A 21,734-nucleotide genomic window follows, 5' to 3' on the forward strand; every position below is an offset into this window, starting at 1 on the left:
CCCTCAGGGGTCTTAGACATCACTTCCCCAAGGTTTCCACTAACATTCCTCTTAGGCAGATAATAACATTTAGTCAATATAATCCTCTCAACAGAACATCTTTAAAATATCCATTAAAAGTGTCTCTGCAGATAATAATGGACACAAAGGAAAATTTAGGATTCTCTAGTTGGCAGCTCTAACTCTTATTTTTAATGAATTCAAGTTGCTTGTGCAAGCAAAGACTATGATCGCTGAAACACCTGTCTGTGCCAGTCTGAGAATCCAACCTAACTCAATCAAAACTCCTAAGCTTTTCCTCCATATCATTTACTTTGGAGGCAACACCTTTAGAAAATTCATATATATTAATGGGGGGCTTCCTCATTAGTTTGTGTGATGTCACTTGGATGCAATCTTTAGGCCACTTTTCATAGTCCAAGGCCTCCATGAGTCCTCTTTACCACTTTCCACACATCTAGCAATGCCACTCCAAAGACATAACTTCCATGGAAATTCCATTGGTTGAAGCTCAGTCAGAGGTGAAATTGATAGGAGCTGGTGTAAAGCCACAATTCTTTGGGGGTAAAATCAACATGGGACAGACCCCTTTTCAAAAGAAGATGAGAAGCTGTAGGTGGCACAATCTCAATAAGCCACAGAATCATATCCTGCAATAAGAGGAGAGGAAAAGGCCTTAGCCAATGAAACCAAATATCTCTCTATAGGGCCTGGGATTGAAGGAGTACTAACTGGAACATGCTTGGTCTTAGCTTTGTGTTTCCCCATCAAATAATAAAATACAATAAACACCAAAGTTTTCCACGCATCAAGGCTCCACTGAGGCTCTAAAGGGGCTCACAAGTGGCCTGGCATGCCCCTTAGGGCATACCTCTTTGGCCATGGCCTGCAGCTGTGCCCCAGGAAATGACAAACTTTTAACTCCGGTATTTTTAAATGCGGCAATTTGTTTGGTTTTTTTCTATATCTTGGTGTCCAAATCAGACATTCAGAGCCAAGCTTGCCTGTGCATTTTGAAGGACACTGCTAAAGTACAAGAGGTGACATCAAATGTGGATCTGACCGTATACTTTCTGGTCTTCAACCAATTCTTGAGCAGATGTAAGAAAGGTTTGAGCTGGTTTGATGGAAGATGTTGCTCAAAGTTTGGCAATTGTTTAATTAAAGACTTTAAATAAAAGTTCATGTAAAAATTGTAATTGAGTATTCTATTAGCTAGTATCGTTTCTTGGAATACCCATCTACCAAACTTGTCCAAGCCTTCTCTGCTTGGTAGTGTACTGGCATATGTATGAGAACTGCTCGCTTGTTTCAGGCCTGACTAACTGCTAGAGATTGGTGTTGAAGTTGAGGCCTGTCAAATCCAGGACAAGTCTGGATTCTGTTTAAAGAGTTCAATTTACATGGAACCACTGGGACAGATAGCGGGCTGTCCCAGTTTTTAATGGGGGGGGGGGGCTTCCTCATTAGTTTGCGTGATGTCACTTTGATGCAATCTTTAGGCCACTTTTCATAGTCCTAGGCCTCCATGAGCTCTGCACGAGGCTCCTCTTCAGACTCCATACTAATAGGGAGTGCTTGTTCAATCTGTCTAATAATGTTGGTAAAGGATGAGGATCTGCATCGAGGAGGAGGTGAAAGATCTGATGGTATCCCATAGGACTCATTCACAGAAAACTCTGGGAAATCATCAGAAGAGCGTGGTGACAAATCTGAGTCAGAGTCCTTGATGCTAGCTCTTCAGTAAGTAAAGTGTCGAGGAGAGCGTTGAGGTGACGAAGAACACCGAGAGAAGGTTGGTGAGCTCTGCTCTCTGGACAATGCATGCATCAAGGCCCGGATTCTGTACTGGTGCCATTGCTGGTAGCCACCTTAAAAGCAGCTGCCGATCACATGCCAATCACGTGATGGCGCTGGGTATAGAATCATACCTCTGGCAAAGACATGTAGGCCAGGGTTTCCAGGTCTACCTTTTCGGCTCCTACCTTTGATATGAATTGTGCCTCTGTAGGTGTTTTAAGCTGCCTAACTCCATTTCTAGCATTTGCCATGCCAACAGTGGCATTTTGCAGCCTAAAGCACCTATGGAGGCATAATTTTTTAGGTTTTAGTAGGTGCCTTGAAACTCAATTAAAAATGTTGTGTAAATGGTATTTTTAATTAAGATAGGGCGCCTACTGCCACTTAAAAAAATCAGCACCGGTTAGAGAATCTAGACCCAAGGGTCTTTTTGATGTGGAACCTCTACATCAAGGCATCTGAGATCAATGCCTTGAAGTACTCTGGGGCTGATGCTTGGACTGAACTAAGACCAGCAGTGATGATGCAGGAGCTTGCACAGGCTGTGACTGTAGTAACACAGCCAGTTCTTGCTGCAGCAGTGCTTGGAGCTGGTCTTGCAGCAATGGAGCTGGTACTGATGTTAATAAGGGTACAGTAGGCGCTTGTTGAGTTAGGTGGCAAGGCATTGAGGACCTTGATGCCGAGGCACACCAACTGTAAAGATGCTGATCGTTCATCAGTGTGTTGACACCTGAGACTATGCCAATGCATGTCTGGTAGGGTAGACATGTTTGTGTTCTTTAGATTGCTTACGAGGCTCCCCTGATGCCGACAGTGCCGAAGATGAGGAAGTGGAGTGAGTTGTTGATACAGTCAGTGCTGGTATCATTGCTGGAGCTGATTGTGGTTGAGTGTCGGGATTGTGGTTGAGAGTCCTGAAGTTGTACCAAAATGTATTTCAAACTGCATTTTTCTGGCTCTAAGCGACCTCTTCTACGAGAGCAGAGTGTGCATGAAATATCCCGATGATCAGGACCTAGGCAATGTACAAACCAGTTGTGCGGTTCAGTGCCTGAAATGGTCACATTGCATCGAGTGCACCATTTGAAGCTGCTAGGTGCCTTGTACATCAATGGAAAAACAGCCGATGCAAAGTCAAAGGGGGAGGTCGAGTAGAACTCAAACTAAAAAAAGAGTTGAGGTTCCCGTCAAGGGAAAATGGCTGAAAGCCCGGAAAACCAAAATTTTGAAAAAAATGCAATTTTTCCAAAATATGAGGGAATATAAAAGAAGGAGAAATTAGGTTCTTACCTACTAATTTTCTTTCTTTTAGACTCTCCAGACCGGTACAGTTCACTGATGGCTAATGGCTCACCATGACCAGCAGGTAGAGACTGAAACAAAACTTTGGCTGTAATACTAATAGCTATGCTTCCCTCTAATCTAACCAGTCTGCCGAATAGCCAAGCAGAACTAAGATGTGCTAATTATAACAGTAACAACACTCCTAACAGGAGTAACAACTAACATAGAGCGATACTGTTAGAAATTGCATAGAAGAAGCCCCTTCAGCAAAACATCCCCACAGCTTGTCAGCTACACCAGCTGAGCCAAAGCCGCTGTTCTTTTTTATCTCCCCGACCCTATAAAAATACTAGAACTCACAGAAAAAAAATCACTCTTCATGCGAATACCGTAAGAACAACACACAGACAGGCAGGATGGGGACTGTACTGGTCTGGAAAGTCTAAAAGAAAGAAAATTAGCAGGTAAGAACCTAATTTCTCCTTCTTTAGCATCTCTCCAGACCGGTAGTTCACTAGTAATTGGTCTGAAGTCTTTCCTCCTTCCCGACTATTGTCAAATAAGTTGAAAATAGGATATTTTTCCTGGGCACACTAGAAGACATGAATTATTAGTCATTGATTTTTTGAATTCCACTCCTGTTTCTAATTTTGTATTTTGTATTGTGGAATTCCAATTATAATTTGTTGTTGTTTCTTGTGTAGATTTATTGATGACATTTTTTTTAAATTGTGGTCAAGTTCAGTTGATAACTTGCAAAATTTTGTTGAGTAAATTAAATGTCATCCTACGATTTGGTTTGAATTGTCATACCATGAGACTTCAATACATTTTTTAAATGTACAAATAGTAAAGGGGGAACATCAATTTGTAGCCATGATTTATTGTAAACCCACTGATCAGAATATATTGTTGCACTACTCCAGTATGCATCCATTATAACTTTAAAAATAGTCTTCCTGAGTTACAGTTTTTGTATTTTATTTATTTTTTAAAATTCTTTATTCATTTTTAAAACACATTCAATAAGTGGAAAACAGAATAAATTAATCCCTTTACACTATAGACATCACTTAAATTTTTCAAGATTCATACCTATTAATACCCTCCCCTACCCAACCCAATCTTTCCATTAGAGTAACTATAAAATATTCCCCTAATTTTAATACTATATTATACATATTTTAAACAGAAAATACATATATATCCATTCAGACTTATTGTTTAAACCATAAAATTTATCATCCTTCCCCCATTACCATTTGTAAAAATAATTGATTAAAGACCTTGTATATCTCCCACCCCTCCCTGGATGTGCATATTATTTAATAACAAACCATAACTATAAAGATTCTACAAAGGATGTCAATGGATTCCAAATTAATTTAAAATTTTTATTATTCCCTAATATAACAGTGTTCATTTTCTCATATTTATATACTTGTCTTATAGCCCGTTACATTAACGGGTGCTAGAATATATGTGTGTGTGTGTGTGTCTGTCTTTATTTCTTTCTTTCTCTATCTCCTTAGCCGCTTTCTGTATTTCTGTCTTTCTTTTTCCTTGGCCGTCCACCCCCTCCCCTTGCTTGCTCCACCTGTCCATTCTCCCTTCCTTTTACCTCCCCTGTTTTCACCACCACCCCTTCACTGCTCTCCTTATCCAGCAGCAGCCCTTCTCCCTTTGTTTTACCTCCCCCCTGTTAGAATATATGTCTGTCTGTCTTTCTGTCTCCCTCCCTCCCACTATCCGTCTTTCTCCCTGCCCCCTAAGCAGCAGCATTTCTCTCCCCCCCTGCAGCTTTAAAAAGGTTTTACTTCACCACCCTGGCACCAAGGTAGGGAACCGGGCAGCCTCACCTCCATGGTAGAAACGGTGCTAGGGCAAGGGCAGAGTTTAAAGGTTGTCAGCTTTTTTTTTTTTTTAAATTGGCTTTAGCCGTGCTCTTCGCCTCTTTCTTGGCTTTAACTGCTTTCTCCTTTTGGGGGCTCTTGGCTGTTTTCTTGATGGTGGTTGCCAATGGCTTCTTGGCCCTCTTCGGACTCTTTTTCACTCTGGCCCCTGCCGCCTTTTTCGCTTTCTTCACTGCCACTTTCTTGCTTTTCGGAGGGCTCTTCTTCTTCGCCTCCGGCTGCTTCCAGAGTCTTCTTCAGGGTAGCCAAGGACATGCCAATCAGCTCGGAGACGCTGGGGCCTGATGCCTTGCGCGCTTTCGCTGCTCCCGTCGGCTTCTTGGCCCTTTCAGCGTCTGCCCTCCGCTGACAGGCCTCCTCCCAGCAGCCGCCACTCCGCGCGTCCTGGAGTCCTGGTGACGTAAGCGCGCATGCACACTCTTGCCGGCACAGCGAGACAGAACAGGGATCAGGGAAGCACGCGGTGAGAGTGCGCATGCGCGCTTAGCGTTTTATTATTATAGATTAGACATAAACTTGCCCACCAGAATGTAAAGTTGAGAAGATCCCAGTTTTTCCAGTTTCGTGTAATCAATTGTATAGCTGTACTTGTCATAATTAAAAAGAGACCTCTTTTCTGTTTATCTAGGGAATCTTTGATATGCAAAATGGTACCACAAATTATTATTTCATAAGTTAAAGGAATCTCAGAATTTAAAATATTATTAATATGTCCCCAAATTAATTTCCAAAAAATCAGAATTTTAGGGCAATAAAACAGTAGATGATCTAATGTTCCTATGTCTAGGTGACAGTGCCAGCATCTATTAGATCTAGAATTATCTAACTTATTCAATCTAACTGGGGTCCAAAAAGAACGATGTAACAAAAAAAAAACAAGTTTCTTTCATAGATGCTGATACTGTACACCTCATCCTCCAAGACCAAATACGTGGCCATCGAGATGCAGAAATATACTGCTTAATCTCAATGTTCCAAATGTCTCTAAGAGCGTTTTTGGGTTTCTTATTCATAAGTTCAGATATTAATTTATACCACTTGGTGGCTTGATGCCCTAGCATATCTGCCTGGAAACAGAGGAGTTGCAGGCTATAAAAAATTTTCAAATTACGCCACTCAGGGAACCCTTTCTGAATAGCCTGCTGCAGTTGCAACCATTTATAAAATTGAAATTTTGAGATACAAAAAGATTGTTGCATCCGCGAAAAATCAAGCATTTTTCAATTTGAAATAACATCCTCTTATGTTCTTATGCCTACTTGCATCCAATCTTTCCAGGAAAATTGGAAAAACTGGGATCGTCTCAACTTTACATTCTGGTGGGCAAGTTTATGTCTAATATATAAATATGAGAAAATGAACGCTGTTATATTAGGGAATAATAAAAATTTTAAATTAATTTGGGGTCCATTGACGTCCTATGTAGAATTTTTTTTTTTTAAATGCCTATTTTTCAAATATGCATCTATATCATTTTGAACTATTTTCAGAAAAAACATGTCCAAAAGAAAAACGCACAAAACAAGCCATTGGGATGTAGAAGGGCCAGCATTTTTAGTAGATTGGCCAGAAATCCCAAAGGAGCAGTGGGGCACTTCAGGGAGCACTGCAGTGACCTTCACCTAAAAGGTACCAGGTATACATCTCAAGATAACTCCCTGATATTGTGTGGTGAGCTCTCCAAAACCTACTGGACCCAACTGTATAGCACAACAATAGCCCTTATGCCTGCAGTTGTCACCTATTATGATAGCCCACTAGGTTTTAGGTGGATTTTGGTTGACTTACACACTCTACCACAAGTGTAGTAGCTAGATATGAACCTCGGTCCCTTTCTCTGCAGTCTACTGCACTGATCTGCTTGCTGCTTTAATAGGACTGCCCAGAACATCTGAAGCGGTCATATGGGCAGGTATATACTGTTTCATTGTCATCTTTGGGGGGTAGGAGGGGGTCAGTGACCACTGGGGGAGTGTTGGGGGGGTCATGCCTATATCCCCCAGTAGTCATCTGGTCAGTTTGGGCAACTTTTTGGCACTTATTGTTAAAACAGTTCTAGCCTCAGATGTCCAAATTGTGCCCTGAACATATTCTAAAATGTTTGATTATGGCCGAATAATTTCCAGGACATAAGCCCACCCTAATCCCGCACATAGCACGTATCTAATATGCCCCCTTGAGATTTAGATGAACTGCAGATGAACAGCATAGAAATCAGTCTAGAAAATAGCGAATTGGAAAGGTTTGGCAAGAAAAATGTCTATCTTCCCCTTTTTGAAAATGAATCCTAAAGAGAAACAAACTTATGTCTTGAATTTTAATGTTGATAAATAAAAGATAAACAGTTAACTTTACAGACTATTGAAATAAAATATATTGAAGTGTACCTGTTCATCTTCCATATGAGGAATGAAGGTTGTATGGATTACAGGCACTGTCCCCTGAGCCCACGAATCTGTGATGACTGATATAGGCTCCTTCTCTTCCTGCCAGGTATCATCCTTGGCTACACAAGCTTCTCCTGTGTCTCGTACCAGAAAACGCCACTCAATAATCTGGATCGTGGCATCTTTGGCCTGGTTGATGGTGTATGGAATCCGCTGGAAAACAAGAAATAGCCAGAATAATGAATAGTAGCTCACAGTAATTCTAGAAGCTGAGCCAAATGCAGTCAATGAAAATGGTCATGTATGTACAGGGAAGTATAGAAATACAAGCAAGATAGGTAGTGCATGCAAAGCGAGGTCTCGTCCTTTCACATGTGAGATGATATGCCCTCTATTGACTTCAATACACACTACAGTATTTTAGCCACAGAGATTACCTTTAATCTCAACCCATCCTTTAACTAGTCAGAACAGCCAGACTGGGTCTGTTTAGCTGAATTGCTCATCTCTATAATAAAACCCTAAGCAGCGCATGCACACTCCTACCTGCATGTTCCGTATGTCCGTGACCGGAAGGAGTGCGCATGCGCGCCTACAACTGCCCCACACTTGCGGCTCTGTTTGCATTCCAGTGGCAGCAACTGAGTGGTTGAGAGCAGCCCCACTCCGCCCATTGACCCTCCACAAACCTCCTGGCTCCAGCAGCGTAGGCAGCACTTTAAATATGCTGCTTCGCGCCCTTCTACTGCCGATTTCCTCTGACGCATCTCTGATGACATCATCAGAGACAGACGCGGCAGAGGAAATCGGCAGTAGAAGGCTGCGAAGCAGCATGTTTAAAGTGCTGCCTACGCTGCTGGAGTCAGGAGGTTTGTCGGCGGTGGGAGGGTCGGATGGGAGGGTCAGGAGCAGGCCAGATCGAGCAGGACAACGCAGTAAAAGAAGGGGGAGGGGCTGAACGGGGCAGGCCAGATCGCGGTAAGAGAAGGGAAAGGGGGGTGGGGGGAAATGCTTCTACTGCTGCACAGGGACCTGGAGGGGAAGGGAAATACCGCTGCTGCTTCTGCACAGGAAATGGGGGGGATAGGAGGGAAATGCTGTTGCTGCTGCACAGGGAAGTGGGATGGAAATGCTGCTGCACAGGGAAATGGGAAAAAATGACAGACAGATGCGGGAGGGAGGGAGACAGAAAGAAAGAAAGAAAGACACAGAGGCAGGGAGAGGGACAGAAAGACAGACAGAGAAAGGGGGCCAGGGTGAGAGAGAGAGTCAGCGGGAGGGAGACAGACACACCTCCATGGATATATTCTAGCACCCGTTAATGTAACGGGCTTAATGACTAGATAATAAAACCCTAAGCGGCGCATGCACACTCCTACCTGCGTATTCTGTATGTCCGTGGCCGGAAGGAGTGCACATTTGTGCCTACAACTGCACCAAACTCGCGACCCTGTTTGCTGTTCTGAGCTGCTGAGGACTCTCCCGAAGGCCCTGGCGGAGTTGGCCGCTGCTCCTGCACGGGACTGGCGAGATGAAGGTATTCCGGGTGGCGGCCGGCGGAGGCTCGAACCTGCGCAGACAAAAATCCTTCTCCTCACTGATGCCGAAAAGAAGCCCCGCCGCACCTCCTTGGCACCCACCCCGGCCCCGCTGTCGTGCTCCCTCTCGTGAAAACTTTGCATGAGGGTTCTGGAGACTGTGGGAGCAGGAGAGGGAGGAGGAGGAAAGGAAAAGAAGAGAGACACAAACCCATCTTCCTCCTCTTCTGCACTGCCCCAGCGCGCCATACCTGCTGTCTCACTGGGGGGCGTGACCTCGGTGGTCGAGGTAACCTGCTGTCACTGACGCCTACACTCATTGTCTGCGCAGTTGCGTTCTGTGCGAGGCGGTTTCCAAGTCTCAACATGATGGCCTGCGCCGAGCCCCTTATCAAATAAGCCTGTTTGGGGAAGGGAAATATTTTGCTTTAATTTTGTTGGTGTGTGTGCTGGGGAATCAGTGAACGATCTTACATTACTTTAGGTAAGGGGGGGGTTGTTGGGAAGGGGGGAAGGGAACAATCTTGCTTCCATTTGGGGAGAGGGGTGTGATTTTTTGGGGACAGGAAACAATCTTGTTTTGATTTGGGGGGAGGGTTTTAATTGGTTGAGAACAATAAACTATCTTGGTTTTCTTTGGGGGGAGGGGTGTGATTGGGAGAAAGGCTACTGCTGGACAGGGGACATGGGAGGTAAAAGGAAGGGAGAAGATACAGAAACAAAGAAAGACTGACAGACAGCCAGGGAGAGAGACAGTAAGACAGGGGGCCAGGGAAGATACAGAGACACACAGGGGGACAGAGACAGAAAGAAAGGGGGGCAGGGAGAGAGATAAAAAACATAAAGTAAGAAAGAAAGAAATGCCTCAACGACCCATTGTGCTAAAAGTCTACACATCTATTCTAGCACCCGTTAATGTAACAGGCTTAAACACTAGTAAGAACATAAGAATTGCCGCTGCTGGGTCAGACCAGTAGTCCATTGTGCCCAGCAGTCCGCTCATGCGGCGGCCCTTAGGTCAAAGACCAGTGCCCTGAGTCTAGCCTTACCTGCGTACATTCTGGTTCAGCAGGAATTTGTCTAACTTTGTCTTGAATCCCTGGAGGGTGTTTTTCCCTATAACAGCCTCCGGAAGAGCGTTCAAGTTTTCAACTACTCTCTGGGTGAAGAAGAACTTCCTTACGTTTGTATGGAATCTATCCCCTTTTAACTTTAGAGAGTGCCCTCTTGTTCTCTCTACCTTGGAGAGGGTGAACAACCTGCCTTTATCTATTAAGTCTATTCCCTTCATTATCTTGAATGTTTCATAGAAACATAGAAACATAGAAATAGACGGCAGATAAGGGCCCACGGCCCATCTAGTCTGCCCACCTTAATGTCCCTCCCCTACCTTTGCCCTGTGAAGAGATCCCATGTGCCGATCCCATTTGGCCTTAAAATCAGGCACGCTGCTGGCCTCAATCACCTGTAGTGGAAGACTATTCCAGCGATCAACCACTCTTTCAGTGAAAAAGAATTTCCTGGTGTCACCTCGTAGTTTCCCGCCCCTGATTTTCAACGGATGCCCTCTTGTTGTCATGGGACCCTTGAAAAAGAAGATATCTTCCTCAGCCTCAGCCAGTTTCGATCATGTCCCCTCTCAGTCTCCTCTTTTCAAGGGAGAAGAGGCCCCGTTTCTCTAATCTCTCACTGTACGGCAACTCCTCCAGTCCGTTAACCATTTTAGACGCTCACGGGCCGTATCGAGGTAGAAGAAGATATCTTCTTTTTCAAAGGTCCGACGGTGACAAGAGGACATCCATGGAAAATCAGGGGCGGGAAATTGCACAGCGACACCAGAAAATACTTTTTCACCGAAAGAGTGGTTGATCGCTGGAATAGACTTCCACTTCAGGTGATCGAGGCAAGCAGCGTGCCTGATTTTAAGAAGAAATGGGATCGTCACGTGGGATCTCTGCACAGAGCTAAATAGGGGAGGGTCATTAGGGTGGGCAGACTAGATAGGCCGCGGCCCTTATCTGCCGTCTTTTTCTATGTTTCTATCTCTGGACCCTCTTGAATAGTACCGTGTCCTTCTTCATGTACGGTGACCAGTGCTGGGCGCAGTACTCCAGGTGGGGGCATACCCCTTCCTAATCATTCCTAGCATTCTGTTTGCCCTTTTCGCCACTGCCACACATTGCGCAGATGGTTTTATTGACTTGTCGACCAATTGTAAATTGCTCTAAGGGTGTAAACCCAATCTGGTTTAATAAGGCCTGTATATGCATTCTTTTAGAATGCCTCCCTGGATTCCAAAGGTATAAACTATATTCCTTATTTCTCTCGCCAAACCAGCACCTGTAGTTTATGCCCATCGCTGGCAGAGACAGAGAACGGAGTTGTGAAATCTGCCCTATAAGGATACCATGCAGCTTCAAAGCCTCAGTATTTCTCTTTAGTTTTAAATTCTTTATTCATTTTAAATCTTAAACAAGTGTACAATAAAATATCCATTAAACTTTCAATACAACACTTGAAATTCTTAATCATATCATCTAGAACAAAAATATACATCCCTACCCCTCACCCTTCTTAAAGTAACTAAATTTCTTGAGTCATTTTAAAACAGACAATAAGGGCCTGATTCTCTAAAAGTGCGTCCCAATTTTAGGCAGCTGTAGGCGTCCTACAGCTGTCTAATCAGCCAATCGGGATGCACGTTTTAAAAAAAAAAAAATGCTCCCCAGACAGGCCTGAAGGCGCCTCCGGGAGCCTAGGGAGACCCGCAAGATGCCTAAGCTCGTCTAAGGGCCTTAGGCGGGCCTTAGGCTGAACCTAGGCGGCCCTACGCGTCTCCCTAGTAGATGAGAAGCTTAAAAATGTAGGCCAGCAAAATGCTGGTCTACATTGTAAGTAGACGCGGCCGCTATACTTATCGCGGCAAGGGATCTCTCTGCCGCTATAAGTATAGCGGGCCGTGGCCTCCTGACCGATCGCTGGCAGGAGGGTGCCCAAACCTCCTGCCCGAAGACGCACCCCCCTCCCCGACACTACCGACCGCCCCCCCCCCCCGACACTACCGACCGCTGGCAGGAGTGCCCAATCCCTCCTGCCCGAAGACGCACCCTCCCGACACTACCGACCGCCCCCCTCCGACAATATCGGTCGCTGGCAGGAGAGTGCCCAATCCCTCCTGCCCGAAGACGCACCCCCCCCGGCGCTAACAACCCCCACTCCACCAAACCTGTTCTTACAGATGGGTCTTGCACGTCGAGCAAGCAGGCACGCCTCGTCGAAATGAGGCGGGCCCGCCCCTTCCCGGCCCATCCCGCCAAAGCCTAAGGCCTGATTGGCCCAGGCTCTAGAAGCCTGGACCAATCAGGCCTTAGGCATAGTGGGTCCGCCCATCCCTACTAAGTCTAAGGTCTGAATGTACCTCAATGTTTTCCATATATCATTTAAAATTCTGTTATCTTTATATCTTCTAGGTAGTTTAATACTAGGAATATGAGCTAAATGTAAAGGAAACAAAAGGCGCCATTCCAAATACAACCAATGATATTGCCTCAGTAATTTTCTGTCTCTTGAGCTGGTCTGGTTAGGTCTGGTCCTGGGCCAGTTTAGAACTTGGTCCCAAAAAAACAGGGGGTATCTCTCTGACACTGTTTTGGTATCACTAAAGGGGGATTGTTTGGGTCCCTCCTCACCAACCTCCTTTCTTCTGCTCTTAAAATTATATAAGAAGGAAATTCACTGCTTACAAGGTGAGTTTTAACTTTGAGCAGAAATAGCAGCAGTCTTGTCATATCTTAAATCTGAGCTAAGCTAGACACTGGTGATTACAAATGGAGAACTGACCTATTCTTACTGTCTCTTGAGGGAGCTCGGGAATGGGAATATTTATTTATTGTGACTGCTTTCTCTAGTGCTGGGAGAAGCCTGGTTCAGTGGTGGGTGATTTCTTTTCAGCAGCAGAGTGTACCTTTTTCATTTCCCTTATGGAAGCTCCAGCAAAGCCTTTGGGGGAAGAAGGGGAATTTTTTTTTTTTTAACATAGAAACATAGAGTATGACGGCAGAAAAGGGCCGGCGGCCCAACAAGTCTGCCCACTCAAGAACCCTCCCTCTCTAAGTCCCCCCACAATAAGTCTGCCCACTCAAGAGTCCTCCCTCCCATGAGAATCCATCTTATAAGCATAACTCTGTAGCATCCCCACTTGTTTGTCCCATCGTCTCTTGAAGTCGAGCACGCTACTGGCCTCGACCACCTTGCGTGGTAGACCATTCCATTGAGCAATCACCCTTTCGGTGAAGAAGAAATTCCTGGTGTCGCCATGAAATCTTCCACCTTTAAGTTTTAGTGGATGCCCTCTTGTTGCCGTGGGACCCTTAAGAGAAAAGATTTCTTCCTCCACTCCAATGCGGCCCATGACGTATTTGAATGTTTCTATCATGTCTCCCCTTTCTTTGCGCTCTTCGAGAAAATATAAACGCAGTCTGGTCAAACGTTCTTCGTATGGGAGATCTTTAAGTCCTGAGACCATCCTAGTAGCCATTCTCTGGATCGACTCCATTCTCTTCACATCCTTCTGATAATATGGCCTCCAGAACTGGACACAGTACTCCAGGTGTGGTCTGACCATGAATCTGTACACTATGACAGCATGACTTCAGTATGGCTTCAGGCCTTCGGCTGATAAAGCTTCTTCTGATGCAACCCAGCATTGGTCTAGCCTTTGCTGAAGCTTTCTCTACCTGGTTTACAGCTTTCATGTCTTCTCGGATGAGTACTCCCAAGTCCCTTTCTGCAAAAGTTCTTGTTAAGTTTTCACCATTCAAGGTGTATGTTCTGCATGGATTTCCGTTTCCAAGATGCATTACTTTACATTTTTTGGCATTAAAGTTTAGTTAATATAATCAAAATAAAGAATCCCCTACAGAAAAAGCATTCTTATTATAACCAAATGCAAAATTAGTGTAATGCAAAAGAATAATCTAATTTATAAATGATTTAAACATTTTATTGATTTCATTCTTATCATCAAGATTTAATCAAAGCACATACATATAAAGAGACTAAACAAACAATAAGCTAAGAAACATAAATAAGTGCAAATACCAGAAGCTCTATATAGGGCAAACCAAAAGAGCGATTAAATCACATATTGCCGAACACCTTAGTTGTATCAGAACTCTCAAAAGTGAAGCCCTGCTGGTGGATCATTGGGTACATTGCAATCATGACTTATCCGATCTGCGGTTCTGTGTGTTCAAACAATTTGCTGCCAATTTGGGGGGAGATATTTCCCATTTACTTACTTACCAGGAGCAACGCTTGATATTTGCTTGGCAGACTGTTATACCTAATGGTCTAAATAGAGAGATTGAGTGGCTGGTGCTTCATTAAAGTTTGATGACTTTTTAATTTGTTTCATTTAATTGGCCCGTGTTTGTTTGCAGGCTAATTTTGTTGCATTAAAGTTATTCCACTATTTGCTATTTAATGCTCCGCCCCCTCTCTGTCATCATCATGTTTGCATGGCGTTTGCAAGTCAAGCGTTGCTTCTGGGATATCCGTCTTTGACTCTCTGCCCGGTAGGGTTGCTATGATTTAGGTTTATTTTGTTAAGTTATTGTTTGTTTCATTTGTTTTTATGTTGGTGTTTTGCATATTCTTATTTTCAGCCTAGTTCTTCCTCTTGACAAAGATATTATCAAAACACGGCCTGTGTCGAGGAAGGGTGAGAAGATCGGTTGCCTTTCCGGTTTTTATCCTGTGCTTGGGAAACATTGTGGAATGTCTACTGAGTCTGTTTTTGCACTATACTGAAATACTGTTGTTTTCTTATCGCATCTGCACCTGCACTTGCACTTCAGCACTTTATTATGCTCTGGACTTGGACTTGATTTGGACTTGTTTCACTTGACTCTTGGATGGCCTGGGCACTCACCTGCTGCTTTGGCTTTACTGGATTTTCAAGCTGTGACTTTTTGAATATCTATCTTATGAACAATGTATACCCCTCTGGCTTTCCTGGTATTTGCACTTATTTATGTTTCTTAGCTTATTGTTTGTTTAGTCTCTTTATATGTATGTGCTTTGATGAAATCTTGATGGTAAGAATGAAATCAATAAAATGTTTAAATCATTTATAAATTAGATTATTCTATTGCATTACACTAATTTTGCATTTGATTATAAGAATGCTTTTTCTGCAGGGGATTCTTTATTTTGATTATATTAGCTATTGGTGAATCCTTTTTTGTTTTTGAATTTTCTCTCTCAGTTTTGTATGGATTAAAGTTTAGTTGCCAATTACTGGACCATTGTTCCAGTAAAAGTAGGTCTTGCTCCATAGTGTTGGGCCTGGTTGTGCTGTCAGGTTCCGTTGCCCTGGCCACAACGTTGCATAGTTTAGTGTCATCGATAAATAATGTAATTTTGTCTCGAAGTCCCTGAGTCAGATTCCTTACAAAGATATTAAACAGTATCGGGCCCAAGACTGAATCCTGTGGCACTCCACTGGTCACTTTTGATGTTTTTGAGGGAATACCATTTACCATTACCCTTTGAAGCCTGCCGCTAAGCCAGCCTTTTACCCATGCTGTCAGTGTTTTTCCTAGTCCTAACGTGTTCATCTTGTTCAATAACCTACAGTGTGGGACACTGTCAAAAGCCTTACTGAAGTCCAAATACACGATGTCCAGGGACTCTCCCCTATCAAGTTTTTTTGTTACCCAGTCAAAGAAGCTTATCAGATTGGATTGACAAGACCTTCCCTTCGTAAAGCCATGCTGGTGGGGATCCCTTAATCTTTCATCATCCAGAATCGTGATCAATCTGTTTTTAATCGTTTCCATGAGTTTACTCAGTATTGATGTGAGACTCACCGGTCTATAATTTTCCGCCTCTGACCTGCATCCCTTTTTGTGGAGTGGGATAACATTTGCAGTTTTCCAGTCCAGGGGCACTTTTCCCTTGCTTAGAGAAAGATTGAAGAGCTCGGCTAACGGTTATGCCAGGACATCTCTCAATTCTCAAAGTACTCTAGGGTGTAGATTATCTGGGTCCATAGCTTTGTTAACTTTTAGTTTGGAAAGCTCGTGGTAGACGTCGCTCGCGGTAAATTCCATGTCCCGGAAGGGGTACTCCAAGCTCTCCTCTGTCTGTAGCTGAGGACCAAATCCTGGCACTTCGCAGGTGAAGACTGAGCTGAAATAATTATTGAGTAGTTCTGCTTTGTCTGCGTCCGAGTCTGTAAAGTCGTCGTCAGGTTTCTTTAGGCGCCCAATACCGTTTGTGTTCTTCTTCCTGTCGCTAACGTATTTAAAAAAGGATTTCTCCCCTTTCTTTACCTGCCTAGCTATGCTTTCTTCCATCCGGAATTTGGCCTCTCTGACTATCATTTTAACTTTTCTAGATTTCGCCAGATAGGTTTCTTTAGCTTCCGGTCGTTGTGATTGTTTGTAGGTAATGAAAGCTTTTTTCTTTTGCTTTACTAGTTCTGAGATCTCTGCGGAGAACCACTGTGGTCTATTTTTTCTGCGTCGTTTGCTCATGGTTTTTATGTATATGTTGGTTGCTTCTTGCAGGGTAGATTTCAGCGCCGCCCATACCTCTACCTTGTCCATCGTGCATTGATTTTGCAGTGCTTTGTAGACATAGTCTCCCTTGCCTTGAAAATTTGTTCCTTTAAAATTTAGGACCTTAGCTGATGTATTTGACCTAGTGGTTCCTTTCTTGAGGTGGAACCACACCATGTTGTGGTCACTGGAGGCCAAGGTTTCTCCCACCGATACCTCAGTGACACTGTCTCCGTTGGTGAGTAACAGATCCAGGATTGCCTGATCCCTTGTGGGTTCTAATACCAACTGCTTGAGGCTTGCTCCTCGCATGGAGGCTAGTAGCCTCTTGCGGGCACTGTTTGTAGCGGAAGGTTTGTTCCAGTCCACATCGGGCATATTGAAGTCTCTCATCAGCACTGTATCTCCACGCAGTGTGATGGTTTCAATGTCTTCTATTAATTCATCGTCTGCGTCCTCCTTTTGTCTTGGTGGTCTGTATACAACACCAAGATACAGGCATTTGCTATTGCCCCTTGCAAGGTTCACCAAGAGGGATTCTCCCTTATACTTGATGTCCGTAATTTTAGTAACTTTGATGTCTTCTCTAATGTACAGAACTACCCCTCCTCCTGATTTGCCTTCTCTGTCGCGACGGAGTAAGTTATATCCTGGTATGACCATATCCCATCTGTGAGACTCCGAGAACCAGGTTTCTGATATCGCCACTACATCAAGGTCGGCATTTCTCTTTTCCGCTTCCAGTTCCAGTACTTTGTTGCCTAAGCTACGGGCATTAGCATATATGGCTGTCCATTCTTTCTGTTTGCATGGAGTGCTTTCTGTCTGAGATAGTTTGTCCCCCTTCAATCTTGTCTTTATCGCCCGTACTATTTCCTCTGTCTCCTCCAGTGCCCATGCGATTTCCTACCCCTGACTCTAAGATGGAGTCCCCGTCTCTCCCTCTGTCCCCTACCTTACCGACTCGATTACTTACCTCAGATACTAAGTCACTGTCTCTTGCTTTGTCCCTCACTATATTGACGCGAGATAATTCGTCTTCCTTGATCATGCCTTTGTTTCCTTTGGTATTGCCTCTGTCCCCTTTAGCATACGTGCGATTACTTACCTCAGAGTTACTTATCCTACTAGTGTGAGAGTGGGTCCCCTCCCCCGGCTCACCTAGTTTAAAGCCTTTCAGAGCAGGTGAGCCAGGCGTCGTCCCAGAACGTCTTCCCTCTTCTGGTTAGGTGTAGACCATCTGGTCCCTGCAGTCCCTGAAGTGCCTCTCCGTGGTCCAGGAAGCCAAAGTTCATCTCTTTGCACCATCCCCGTAGCCATTCGTTAATCCTCTTGATCCGTTCTTCTCTAGCTCTCCCCTTGTCTCTTACTGGTAGGATGGAGAAGACCACTTGTGCTTCCAGATGCTTCAGCTTCTCACCTAGGGCTTTATCTTCCTGTATCTTCTCCGGTGAGTTCCTGGCGGTGTTGTTTGTCCAAACGTGGATGAGGAGCATTGGGTAGTGGTCTTGGGGCTTTATTATTTTTCCTATGCAGGTAGTCACATCCCGGATCCTGGCTCCTGGTAGCCAGCAGATCTCTCTTGCTTGTAGATCGGGTCTGCATACCGGTCCCTTGGTTCCTCGCAGCATAGAGTCCCCAATGACAACCACTCTGCGTTTCTTGGGGGGGGGGGAGGGGGTGCTTGTTTGTAGCTTCTTGAGTTGGGGTCATCTGCTGGGTTTCCTGGATGTCTTCCTGACTATCCTCCTGAGTTCTACTGGCAGTTCATTCTTGTAGGAGCTGAAATCTGTTGCTCAGGATGATCTGTGGGGTCGATGTGAGGTTGCTTTGCTTGCTTGAAGATACCCAAGAGGACTGCCTTCTGTGTTTGCTTGCAGAGGTGACTAGTTGCCAGGTGTCATTGTCTCGAGTCTCTTCTTGTACCCCAGTCATTACTTCCAATGCTGCATGTCCGGTTGGTTCGGGTGTCTTGAGGATGGACTTGTCTTCGTGCACTTGCTCGGAGACCCGAGACAGTTCTAGGAGGACTTCATCTATGAACGCCTCACCCTCCCGGATACTTCGTAGCCACCGCACTACTTCCCTCAGACTCGCCAGTTCCTGCAGGATGTTTCTGCTGATCTGTTGCTGGGTGTCCTCTTATGTCTGCACAGAGACTGAAGTCTTCAGGTGGGGCTCAGCTTCTGTCTGTACAGAGATCTCCGCCGTCCATCAGGGGGGGTCCTCTTCAGTCTGCACGGAGACTGCTTCTGGATCTCTTCTGCGGCTGGGGCGTTGATCTTGATTGTAGTCTTGGTGCTTCTTGTCTTCCCTGCCATTCCTGGTCTTGTCTTTTTCACTTGGGTTTTTACTCTGGTTGTTGGTGTTGGAGGGCTTGCCTGTTGTGTGTTAGTTTGACCGCCTGGTTGTGTTGGTTAGTCTGCCTGTTGTGTGCTATCTGTTGTGTGTTGTCTGTTGTTGGCTGTGTGTCTCTGCTGAGTGCTTTCTGTTGCTTACTGCGAGCTGTCTGTTTATGCAAATCTCTTGGCTCTGTCTGTTGGGCCTGTCTGGTGGAGCTGGCTGTTTGTCTCTGCTGGGTGCTAGCTATGTGTTGGGTGTTATCTGTCATTAGCTGTGCACTAGTTGGTTTGCCTTCTAGCTTGTTAGCGCTAGTTGGTCTGCCTTCTAGCTTGTTAGCCTTCTAGCTTGTTAGCACAGTTGTGTTAACTTGTTCTTACCTTGCTGCCTCTTAGGTGTCCTGTGAAGGCAACTTGGCCCTTCGCAAAGGCGCTCTCGCTAAGGTGAGCGCCTTTGTCACTCGCCTTCGCCGTGCGCCAAACGGCTGTGCGCCATGATCCATCAAGCTTATTTACTTAAGAGAGTTCAGGGCTCCCAAAGAAGTAGAGGGCTAACATCCACAAAGCATTTGTGTTTGGATGTTCTAGAATACTGGAAGTCTGAGTTGATGACTTCGGCCATGCCAGGACCATGTCACTTCTTTAATTACAAGGACTCTGTCACTCGGGGAACTTTTGGAAAAAGGCAAAATTCTAGTAGGAAGGGGTAATGAATTCAAGGTAGTGAGGCTACTCCAAAGAGAGAAACTTCCCACGATAATGACTAAGGGGCTCATAATAAAATTTTAAAAAGTCCAAAAAGTGGCCTAAATCGGTACTTTGATGATCAAAAAGACAGATCGTCCAAGTACCGAAAATCAAAGCTGGTTTTAGATGTATCTAAAACCAGCTTAGGCCTTTACCCTGCCTCTGAACGCCTAGAGCGAAAAGAGGCGTTTTTAGAGGAGGGGAAAGGGCAGGGGGTGGGCCAACCTAGACTTAGTTGTACTGCAAGTATAACCAAAAGTCTAGGGAGATCGCCCAGTTGGAACTTATATGTTTTGACTTAGACCAAGTCAAAACAGGTATAAGTTCCAAATAGGGGTCGCTGAGCTGATTGCAGCTGCTGCGATCAGCTCAGCAGCCCGGGCAACCGCACCCCCCGGCAACGATCGCGGCAGAAGAGATGCCTAATCTCTCCTATCGCAATCCCCCATGAACGGCCGTGATCGTGGCAGGAGGGATCCCAAGCCCTCCTGCTGACATCTCTGAACCCACGACAATACCGGCACGAGGGAGCCCAGGCCCTCCTGCCTTAGACGCAGCCCTCCCCGTGAACCCCTGCAAACCCCTACCCCCAACAATACCAGCAGGAGGGAGGATCTCAAGCCCTCCTGCCAACGCAGCCCCTGAATTCCCACCCCCCAACAATACCAGCAGGAGGGAGCCCAGGCCCTCTTGCTGAAGACGGCCCCACAACCCCCCTGCATGCCCCCCGAACGCTGAACGTAGAGGTAGGCCATTCTCAAGAAAACCTCAATTTGGACGTTTTTTTTTGAGAATGGACATTTCCCTGCTGCTGCTTTCAGTGTTTAGGATTTAGGCCAAAAGGGGACTTAGATGTTTTTTTTAAATTATGCCCCTCCACGTCTCTGGAGGCTCTAAATATTCCTCCAATGATGGTTCAAGAACCACCTTCAGTAGAGGAACCCATCCTGGAAGGAATTAGAAAGCTCCCAGAGGATTTTTCTAGGCAAGCCATTGAAATCCTTATTTAGGCAGAATAGGATTCTTCTGAAGCTGGGCTGCAAGTTGGCAGAGCTATGTCAGTGATTTGATCCCAATGGAAAATGAAAAGCTGAAGCAGCCCAAGTTAGATGCTGTTACTGAGACAACTACTATCCCTGTTGAGGGAGATATTGTACTGAAGGATATTCAGAACTGCAAGTTGGAGACATTGCTCAAACAGGTTTTTAAAAAATGTTTCTGTTCTAGGTCTCCAGACTGCAATATGTATTCTCTTTTCTTTTTAAATTAATTTTTATTTGTTTTTATAACTTACATCAAGTGTAACAGAAAATAACATTTGAATTGTAAAACATCACTTGATTTGCTATAATATCATCTGAAAATCATGAAATTTAAACACCCTATCCATCCCTAATACATCAAAATATTCATATATCATATTATACATTATATGATTTAATAAAATATCAAAAAATACCATCCCACCCACCCATTCCCATCCCATTTCAATTATCTTATTATGGGAAAATGTTTATTGCTCATTACAAAAGTCTGTTAATGGTCCCCAAACCTCATGAAATTTACCAAAATATCCTCTCTGTATTGCTAATGTTCTTTCCATTTTATATATATGACATACAGAACTCCACCAGAAACTGTAATTTAATCTGCTCTGATTTTTCCAATTGAATGTAATCTGTTGAAAGGCAACTCCAGTCAAAATAAATAAAAGCTTGTTGTTTTTTGAAGAAATCTGACTTTTCGCTCTCATTGACATGCCAAATAAAATAGCATCATATGTCAAGGCCACTGGATTTTCTAACAACCTATTTATTTGGGTTCATATCGATTTCCAAAATATCAATATAAATGGACAATAGAATAAAAGATGATCTTATGTCCCAGCCTCAAGATGACAGTGCCAACATCTATTAGACTTAGAACTATCTAATTTTTGTAAAAGAACAGGGGTCCAGAAAGCTCTATGTAAAAGAAAAAAACCAAGTTTGTCTCATAGATGGAGACACTGTACATCTTATCCTTCAAGACCAAATTCGTGTCCATTGAGACGCAGTAATTTGATGCTTGATCTCAATGCTCCAAATGTCCCGAAGACCAGTTTTTGTTTTTTTATTTACAAGTCCAGATATTAATTTATACCACTGTTTGTCCCATG

The 21,734-nt window shown here is 44.3% G+C and overlaps 1 protein-coding gene across 1 annotated transcript in view; it reads right to left on the minus strand.

Annotated features, from left to right (window-relative positions):
* The window catches only part of C1H2orf81 (chromosome 1 C2orf81 homolog), an 83,393-nt gene that overhangs the window by 16,708 nt on the left and 44,951 nt on the right, over window positions 1-21,734 (minus strand). The window contains exon 3 of the mRNA XM_033954445.1: window positions 7,388-7,600. Coding sequence (XP_033810336.1) covers window positions 7,388-7,600 — 213 coding nt within the window. The remainder of the gene's footprint in view (window positions 1-7,387; window positions 7,601-21,734) is intronic.

This window comes from Geotrypetes seraphini, chromosome 1 (genome assembly GCF_902459505.1).
Source record: "Geotrypetes seraphini chromosome 1, aGeoSer1.1, whole genome shotgun sequence".
Taxonomy (NCBI): Eukaryota; Metazoa; Chordata; class Amphibia; order Gymnophiona; family Dermophiidae; genus Geotrypetes; species Geotrypetes seraphini.